This window comes from Giraffa tippelskirchi, chromosome 7, assembly GCF_054371585.1.
Source record: "Giraffa tippelskirchi isolate mGirTip1 chromosome 7, T2T-mGirTip1v1.2.pri, whole genome shotgun sequence".
Taxonomy (NCBI): domain Eukaryota; kingdom Metazoa; phylum Chordata; class Mammalia; order Artiodactyla; family Giraffidae; genus Giraffa; species Giraffa tippelskirchi.
In genome coordinates this window covers 98,273,184-98,282,843 of record NC_137281.1, presented here as the reverse complement: position 1 = coordinate 98,282,843, position 9,660 = coordinate 98,273,184, and the positions used below count along the sequence as shown (strand labels likewise).

Genomic DNA, 9,660 nt, shown 5'->3' with positions numbered 1-9,660 from the left:
ATTATAGAACCACAAAAGAAAGAAAGTGCAAATAGCAATTATTACCTTCTTTGGATTGTAGTCCAATCTGGGCAAAACTACTATTTTTTATTTACATGCCATCCAACATTTACTAAGAACTTCACAGAACATTGTTTTTGAGCTGCACATCAGTGTTGTGAGGAAGCAATTATTATCACCCCATTTTACGGAGAAGCAAACTGAACTCGAGAGGAAGAGCTGACCTGTAGAGCATATTAATAGTGATGACAGAGGCATACAAGCATCCAGACATCCTCGTTCCGAGTTCAGCCTAAATACGAACAAACCATTCCACACCCTCCACCGTCCGCCCAGAAGAGAGGAGAAGGCAGAGATTCCCCAGGTCTCAGGGTTTCGTCAGGGTTGTGCCCCAGCCGTTCTTGGGCTCCCATGTCTTGTTTCTAGATGGTACTGTCCTTTTCTCCTATCGCGAGACTGGAAGCGTCCGCTTCTGGTTGCCAAGGGAAGGGCGTTCTGAGAGGCGCGAGGGTTTAGGACCCGCCGCTTCTTCCACTTGTAGAGAAAGAGAAACTGCGGTGGCGGGAAAAGACCCCTCCCTTTTGGGGGACAGTGGGTGACGCTGAGTGTCAATGCTCTGACGACTGGACACTAGTTTTCGCCCAGAAGGTGAGGGACCGCACAGATTAGGAGAGGAGCTCTGTCGCCGGACTAGAAGCCGATGAAAGAGTGGAGCGGAGTCCTGTCTGGCTGCTGGGCTGGGGATGGGCGGGAGGGTGTCAGCGGGGGGCCGGCCCGGAGTCCTGGGAGGGAGCCGCGGGTCTGACCTCGGAGAGGCTTCCGTCTCCTCGAAGGCTGTGCCAGGATTTCCTGGACACTGCAGCAAACGTTCCTGACCGTAAGACCTAGTACCAAGGACTCCCACTGTCCTAGCCCATAAGATCTAGACTTATGTTACAAATTAATTACCAGCCGTTTAAAATAGTCCGTAAGTGACAAAGGATGCGAATAGGTATTTCACAGGAAAAAAAAAAAGGTGGTCAGTAAACATTTGACTAGAGACAACTTCTCTGGTAATTAAAGAAATGTAACTCACAGATAATTTTTGACACGTACCAGACTGACAAAGGTGAAAAGCTTTGACATAATCAGATTGGCCCTGATGGGGAAACAGATGCCTTCATCTCAGCATACCCTGTTGGTAGTAATGTAATCTGGTACAGTTTTGTTGTAGGACAGTTTGGTAGTTTACCAAAATTTGAAATGCAAGTGTTCTTTGACTCAACAGTTAAAAAAATTTGATTGAAGTGTAGTTGATTTACAATGTTAATTTCTTCTGTATAGCACTGACTCAGTTATACATACATATATGTATATGTATATTCTTTTTCATATTCTTTTCATTATGGTTTGTCACAGGATATTGAATATAGTTCCCTGGCTATACAGTAGGACATTGTTGTTTATTCATCCTATTTTTACTAGGTTGCCTCTGTTAATCCCAAACTCCCATTCCTCCCCTCTCCTCTTTCCCCTCCCCCTTGGCAACCACAAGTCTGTTCTCTGTATCTGTGAGTCTGTTTCTGTTTTGTGTATGTTCATTTGTGTTGTACTAAATTCTTCATATAAGTGCTATGGTATTTGTCTTTCTCTTTCTGACTGACTTTGCTTAGTATGATAATCTCTAGGTCTGTCCGTGTTGCTGCAAATTGCGCTATTTCATTCTTTTTAATGGCTGAATAATGTATTTAGTGGCTAAATAATTGTATATATGTACCACGTCTTTGGGCTTCCCTGGCGGCTCAGGGGTAAAGCATCTGACCGCAGTGTGGGAGACCTGGGTTCAATCCCTGGGTCGGGAAGATCCACTGGAGAAGGAAATGGCAACCCACTCCAGTACTCTTGCCTGGAAAATCCCATGGACGGAGAAGCCTGGTAGGTTACAGTCCATGGGGTCGCAAAGAGTCGACTGAGCGACTTCCTTTTCACTGCCTCTTCTTTATCCATTCATCTGTTGATGGACAGATTTAGGTTGTTTCCATGTCTTGTCTATTGTAAATAGTGCTGCTATGAGCATAGAGGTGCGTGTATCCTTTTGAATTATAATTTTGTCTGGGTATATGCCCAGGAGTGGGATTTCTGGGTTGTATTGCAATTCTGTTTGTTTGGTTTTTTTTTTGACTTAACAATTCAATTTTATATTCTGGACATATAGACATAACTAAGCAAAAATTTCTACAAAGAGGTTAACTTAAAATTGAGGTATTCTTTACATACCGTGAAATTTACCCTTTTAATATTGTAGTTCTATGAGCTTTGACAAACACATACACTTTGTGTTTATGTAATTACCATCACAGTCAAGATACAAAACACTTGTGTCATTCTCCCAGCAATCCCCTCATACCGGTTTATGTAGTTAACCCTTCCCTACCCCCAGCCCTGGTAACAGTCGTCCATTTTGCCTAAGTTTTGTATCAATAGTTTGTTTCCTTATACTGCTGAGCAATGTTTCATTGTATGGATGTACCACAGTTGCTTATTCGTTGTCTAGTTGAGGGACATTTGGATTGTTCCTAGTTTGGGGCAGTTGTTAATGGTAGTTGCTATAAACTTTTATGTGCAGATTTTTGTGTGATTATAAATGTTCATTTCTTGGGTGAATATCCAAGTGTGAGATTGTGGAGTCGTATAGTAAGTGTATGTTTAACACTGTAAGAAAGTGGCAAGTGGTTCTGCAACACTGCTATCCCATTTTGTATTCTCATCGGCAATATATGAAAGTTCCAGTTGCTCCAACTTTGTCAGCACTTGGTATTGTTAGTTTCTTAAAAAAGTATTTTTCACCTTTTGAATGTGTAGCAGTATCTCATTATGGTCTTAATTTGAATTTTTCCCATTGCTAATGATGTTGACTCTTCTCGTGCTAGCTTGCTATCTATACATCTTTGGTGATGTGTCTGCTCAAATCTTTCTTATTATTGAGTCTTGATACTTCTTTATATACTCAGGATGTAAGTCCTTTGTCAGCTACGTGTTTTGCAAATATTTTCTTCCAATATTTGACTTTTGTTTTCCTTTTCATTAGTGTTGTTTGAAGAGTGGGAGTTTTAAACTTGATGCATTCCAATTTATCAGTATTTTCTTTTATGAATCATACTTCTGATGTTGTATCTAAGACATCTTTGCCTAGCCCACAACCACACATATTTTATAGAAAGTTTATAGTTTTGAGTTTTTCTTTTAGACCTGTGATCAATTTTGAGTAAATTTTTGTTTTGCTTTTTATAGCAAATCTTCCATATAAAAGATAAATGAAACTAATTTTTAAAATGCTACATCTATGCAATGGAATACTATGCCATCATTTGAAAGCATGAAATTTATTTGTGTGTGGTGGTACAGAAAAATCTCTGAAGTCCATTAAGTGTGAAAAAGCAAGTTGTGAAGCACCACGCCATTTGTGTGTGTTTGTCTTGGGGAGGAGTAGGTAGTTAAAGGATAGAAAGTTTGCATATGCCTAAAAAAGTAAGACCTACAAAAATCTATTAACTGTGTTTCTTGGGATGAGTGTAAGTTGAACTTGAAAAACTTTTACATTGTTCTATATTATTTGCTTTTTTTTCCCTCTCATAGGCAAATATTTCTTACTTAATAAACAAATATACAAAGTTAAAAAAACCACCACAAATAGTTTTTAGACATTAAAATCATGAAGATAAATGTAATTCTACTTTTAAAAAAGGCTGGCTATTCATTATAACTAAACAGAGGAGGATTCATTTTCTTTTGATTCTTTCATTCATCTCAAAACATCAAATTACATTGGCCCAGTGTCCCCATTTTGGTTTTAAATCATTCATGGTGGTTGCACTTCTCACAAGCCTATATGAAAAAGTTTAAATTAATCTTACTTGAAATGAATGTTATGAAAACTTTGTACCTCTTAGTAGTGATTTGTTGCAAGTTAGAATCTGGTCATATATCCTTCTGTTTAATGGAATATAAAGAAGTGAATAATATTCTATTTTAGAACTATCTTTAATGTAATAAGAAAATGCTGATCACTTAATGTTAAGTGAGAAATACATGGATCCAATTTTGTTGAAAAAATATAAAAAGCAAAAATGGAAAAGAAATGTGCCAGCAGTGTTTAGCTCAGGGTGATGAATACTGGGTGATTTTTATTTATTTTTGAATATACTTTAATATATTCCAGAAAATTTACTACAATAAATAAATTCTTTAATTATGAATTTAAGATACTAGAAAACCAGGAAGTAGAGATAAGCAAAAGGTAAAAGAAGACACAAGAACATCCATGAACCTACTAGTGCAGAACCCACCATTGTTACTTTGATTTGTGATCATCTTTCAGGTCCCTCTCTGTATATTTCTTTAATTAGAGAAATTGGTCTTGTTTTTTAAACAGCATATTGACTTCCTTCCTTCCTGCTTCCTGCCTTCCTTCCTTGTCTATGCCCTTTGCCAGTTTTCTATTGGAATGCTTCTTTTCCTTGTTGATAAGAGCTCTTTAAATATGCAAATGTATTAATCTTTTGTATATTATCTATATTGCATATATTTTCTCCAGTTTCTCATCTATCTTTTAATTTAGAGTTTTTTTTCTTTTTGCTTTGATACTCAAGAGCAGCCAATGTTATACGATCACATCTATTAGTCTGTTATTTTTTGACTTGTGCTCTTGATGTCCTGCTTGGTAAGTCACTAACCTCATTTTTGGGCTTCCCAGGTGTGTTCGTGCATGCTCAGTTGTGTCTGATTCTTAGTAACACTATGAGTTGTAGTCCACCAGTCTTCTCTGTCCATGGGATTCTCCAGCCAAGAATACTGGAGTGGGTTGCTGTTTCCTCCTCCAGAGGATCTTCCCAACCCAGGGATGGAACCTGTGTCTCCTGCATTGGCAGGCGGATTCTTTACCACTAAACCTGTGGTAAAGTGGCTTCCTAGGTGGCTCAGTGGTAAAGAATTCGCCTGCCAAGTAGGAGATGTGGGTTTGATCCCTGGGTGGGGAAGATCTCCTGGAGAAGGAAATAGCAACCCACCCCATGATTCTTGCCTGGGAATTCCCATGGACAGAGGAACCTGGCAGCTGTAGTCCGTGGGGTTTCAAAAGAGTCAGACAGGACTTAGCAACTAAACAACAACAAAAAAACCCTCATTATTATGTAAATCAGATGTATTTTCCTTCCAGTCCTTTGGAGATTTCATATTTTATATTTATCTATTATTAAGCAATTTAAAAAACTTTTATTAAAGTAATATAGTAAAATATGTCAAATTACATTATAATATTTACAATGGAAAAAATGTCACATCCTTCAGGGACAAATATCTTGAACTTGTAAACATTAAGCTTGTTTAATTATTGTTTAGATTTATCAAGTTTTGGATATTCTCTTTGATTTCCTATTTTGACAGATTAGATATTTTATACATTCCCTTTTACATACTCCTTCTCACATACACTCAATATAAGTAAGGCACAGTATTTGGTTAAATCAATATTCAGTGCTTATATAATTAAAAGTATTTAATTATCATTTGATTGTTTGCTTTGTTGCACAATGCTTTATTTTTCTTGTGGAATTTCTCTGTGGCTATTGAGATTGTTTTCTAATATACTCAGATACATCTTTAAGTTCCTAATTCACTGCCCTTTATCCATACTTTTTTCTAGATGGCCAAATCATAAAATTGTTAGTTATATCCCTATCCATCCTGGGAAGTGTGTTTTATTTATGATTTTCAGGAGCAAACATAAAAGAACAGACCTATTTCTAAAGCAAATTGAGAGACTTCCTGGAGCCTCTTAGCTGATCCATGCCATTGGTGGTTCCCTGTCCCCTTCCCATTATTGATGTGTATTATATGGGCTGTGCACAGGCTTCCATCTCATTGCTCCCTCTGTGCACTGCAATAAGTCTCCCTTGACAGGCTGCTTAGGGCATTACAAGACATTTGGCCTTTCAGTGACTTACGCTTTTTGATTGTGATGTGACGGGCCAGGGTGATCCGTCATCCCACAATAATAATGTCAGTGCCCTCCTGAGTGAGCCCAAAAACCCTTTTACAGAGTTGAATAATGTTGGAATCAATGCCTTTTTCATTTGCTAAGATGGAAAGAGTTGACCTACTGGTCCTTGATGCCTCGGTACATTGAATGGTTGCGAGCTAAATCATATTACCCCTCTGTGTGCCTTGGAGGAGCGTGGGGTTGTTCATGTTTGGGCTTCCTCCTGTGTCCGGAACTTCCTTGGACTTTGCCTTCCCTGTTCAAAAAGAGAAAGATAGATGAGTCATTTTGTAGGGTAAGAAAAGGACATTGTTTTGCTTGCTGGGCCAGAGGCAGTTGCCTTTATTCTCTTATGAGAGAAATGGTTTAATTCATAACCAATAGGAATTTAGGAAAGGATTTGTTGGAAGATATCCAGTCACACACATGTAAAGCTAAGTATTGAGAAGGCAAACTCTGAAATTCTGTTCTTCCATTTTATTTGGCATGTATGCCACCCCAGAGTTACTGAACAAATCTGGAATGCTCCTGATCAAGGACACAGTTTGGCAGGATCAAGGTGCTGGCAATGCTCAAGTTTTCTCGTTAGTTTAAACCACCCTGCCGTATATCTCCTGCTTCAGAAAACAGTCCTGGGAATAGAGCAGCTAGACTGGTACAAGGCCTGTGGATGGTGTCACCCAAAAAATAGTTAAGGAGATTGGCAATGTGTATCCAAATAATCAAAGTCTGTCCTCTAGTAGATAGAGTAGGTTCAGTTTTCTGTTGTTTCGGGGCAGAAGTAGAATTGTGGGTCTTAGAAGAGCAGGGTTGATGGAAGAGTGATTATCTGGAGATAGGTACTCCATGAAGATTTGGTACCAAGGAGGAAGGAGAAATCAGAGCTGAGAGGGAGCCCAGGCTGAAGGCTGAGCTAGAATAAGGAAAATAAAACCAAAAGCAAGTAGAGGCCTTGGGAAATTATTACTATGAAGCTTGTGTCTTGGTTGAGAGGTGTGGTTCTCCGAAAGTGTCTTCTAAGGCCTAGGACACAGTAAGTGTTTCTCTTAGAGATGCAGAAAGCCACTGAATGGCATCTACTTCTGCACTTTTTTAGCCACTTTCAGAATCTAACATCCTGGGCAGCATGTTTTTTCCACCTACAGTGATACAAAATGTAATGATCCATGTCCATAGACATCTTTTGATGAAGTTAGGGTACTGTGAGTTTGGTAGCAACATAATCCGTGTAACAAAGGCTCTGAGTTAACTGAATGTTAACAGTGATGAAATATTTAAACATACAAGTCACAACTTGCTTAAAATTTTGTTTCAGGATATCAATGGATATTATAAAGGGAAACTTAGATGGAATTTCAAAACCAGCCTCAAATTCAAGAACACGTCCTGGGAGCCAAAGTTCAAATGCTTCTTTGGAGGTGCTCTCACCGGAACCAGTATCCTTCAAGGTACTTTGCTGTTTAGAAATGATATAAACGACTTCTTTTTAATCTCTAGCAATTGGTAAACCAGGGCTGTTGTTAACATCCCCTTCTAAGGTTCCTCTTTAAAAGGTGTGTTCTGGAAGCACTCATAGATTTCTTGTTTGTTACTTTAGATCTTTTAATGTGAAAATACTCTTTCCTTCTTTACTTTCCTGTCTTTTAGGGGGAGGGGGGATGGAGTATGGCTTATTTTTCCATAGTTGTACTTTGATAATGCTCATTTGTTAACTTTTCTTCTTTCATAAGAAAGCTTTGTATTCCCATATCTACTATGTCACCGTTGACTCGTACTATGAAAAAGATTCAGTAATTTAAAAAACAGAGTTTGGATCAAGACTACATGGTATATATTTAGTAGGTACATTACATGGCTCTGACTCCCTTTATTATCTTTATTAGTCTTTCTATCTTTTCTTAAAATATCTAATTAGATGTGTGTGTTTTTTTTAAAGAATCTGTTTTTCTCTCTGTGATGTGGGGGAGTTTATTTGTTTTAAGGTTGTGGGAAACAAAAATTTTGAAGCTTATGGTGAACATTTTCTTTGCTGTTTTATGACTCTTTTCTCACTTATTCTTTTGACTTATGGGTTAGACTGCATTACAAAATTCTTAGAGGATTGTCTATCATGATTTAATGCTGGAAATAGAAAGCATTCTAGGCATTTCCAGCCCAGAATGTATTCCAGATCGAATACAAGAAATTCAGTTCCTAAATCAATTGAGGGCCAGCTGAAAAGGAAACCATGGAGGGGACTTCCCTTGGATTTTTGATTCCCAGGTCACACTCTGCGTGCATGCTCAGTCTCTTGCAACTGTTTTGTGTCCCCACGGCCTGTAGCCTGTCAGGCTTCTCTGTCTGTGGGATTTTCCATTTCCTCCTCCAGGGGATCTTCCCTACTCAGGGATCAAACCCAGGTCTCCTGTGTCTTCTGCATTGCAGGCAGATTCCATACTGCTGAGCCACCAGGGAAGCACAGTCACACCACCTTATCCAAAATCCAGAGATCTGAAAGCTGCTGCTGTTGCTGCCTCTGATACTCTACACATCTCTCAGAACCATAAAACTGGTGACTAGACATGCAGAGGTGACTGCCTTTGATATTTCTTGTCAATATTATAGGGCTTCCTTGGTGGCTCAGTCAGTAAAGAGACCAGCTGCATATTAGGAGCTTAGCAAGATGGCTTCTACCTCATTTCTGTGGTATAAATTTTGTGCAGACGCACCTACTTGGATGAAACTAACACATATCCAGAATCCAGCCTGCAAGCAGCTTTGTAAAATATAGTTTCTAGCTTAACTCTTATGCTTTGTTTCATCTAATCCTGCATCATTACTGTGTGTTAACTCTTATAGCATTGTAGTAATTCTTGATATCTGAAGAGATCAGTCTCTCCATCATATTTTTCTCTAGGACTGTCCTAGCTATACTTGGCTTTTTGTTTTTATATTTTAGAACAGTTTTCAAGTTCTATGAAAAATACTGTTGAGGTTTTGATTGAAATTGCTTTGAATTTATAGATTAATTTGGAGAGAATTTCTAACTTTATGAAAGTAGATCTTCCCATCTATTTACATAGTATCTCATTGACTTCTTTGCTTCTAATTTAAACATTTTACATACTGTGAAATTCACTCTTTTTTGGTTTATAATTCTGAGTTTGGCATGTGTGTGGAGTGATAGTATCACAATCACAATATACAACAGTTCCATCATTATGTCTCAAAAATGCCCTCATGCTATCCTGTCATAAATAGTCTCTCCTACTCTTAATCCCTGGAAACTCTGGATCTGTTTTCTGTCCCTATAGTTTTTCCTTTTCCAGAAGGTCATATGGATGAAGTTAAAAAAAATGTAGCTTTTGAGTCTGGCTTTTGTCTGCTGGCACAGTGTGTTTGAGACTCATTCATATTGATGCTTGTTCTAATAGCTCACATCTTTTTATTGCTTAGTAGCGTTCCATTGTGTGGGTAAACCACAGTTTGCTTATTCATTCCCCAGGTGAGGAACATTTGGGTAGTTTGCAGATTTTGGTGATTATGAATAAAGCTGCTGTAAATATTTGCATACATACAATAAGTATAAAGAAGTATCTCATTGAGGGTGTAACTGGAATTTCCCTGATGACTAATAATGTTCTGTTTTTATGTGCTTATTTACA

The 9,660-nt window shown here is 38.2% G+C and overlaps 1 protein-coding gene across 1 annotated transcript in view; it reads left to right on the top strand.

Annotated features, from left to right (window-relative positions):
- Positions 1-474: 474 nt before the first annotated feature.
- Positions 475-9,660, top strand: part of FSIP1 (fibrous sheath interacting protein 1) — a 201,463-nt gene continuing 192,277 nt past the window's right edge. Inside the window, exons 1-2 of the mRNA XM_081507144.1 lie at positions 475-648; positions 7,332-7,464. Of these exons, the coding sequence (XP_081363270.1) occupies positions 7,339-7,464 (126 nt within the window). The 5' untranslated portion in view covers positions 475-648; positions 7,332-7,338. The remainder of the gene's footprint in view (positions 649-7,331; positions 7,465-9,660) is intronic.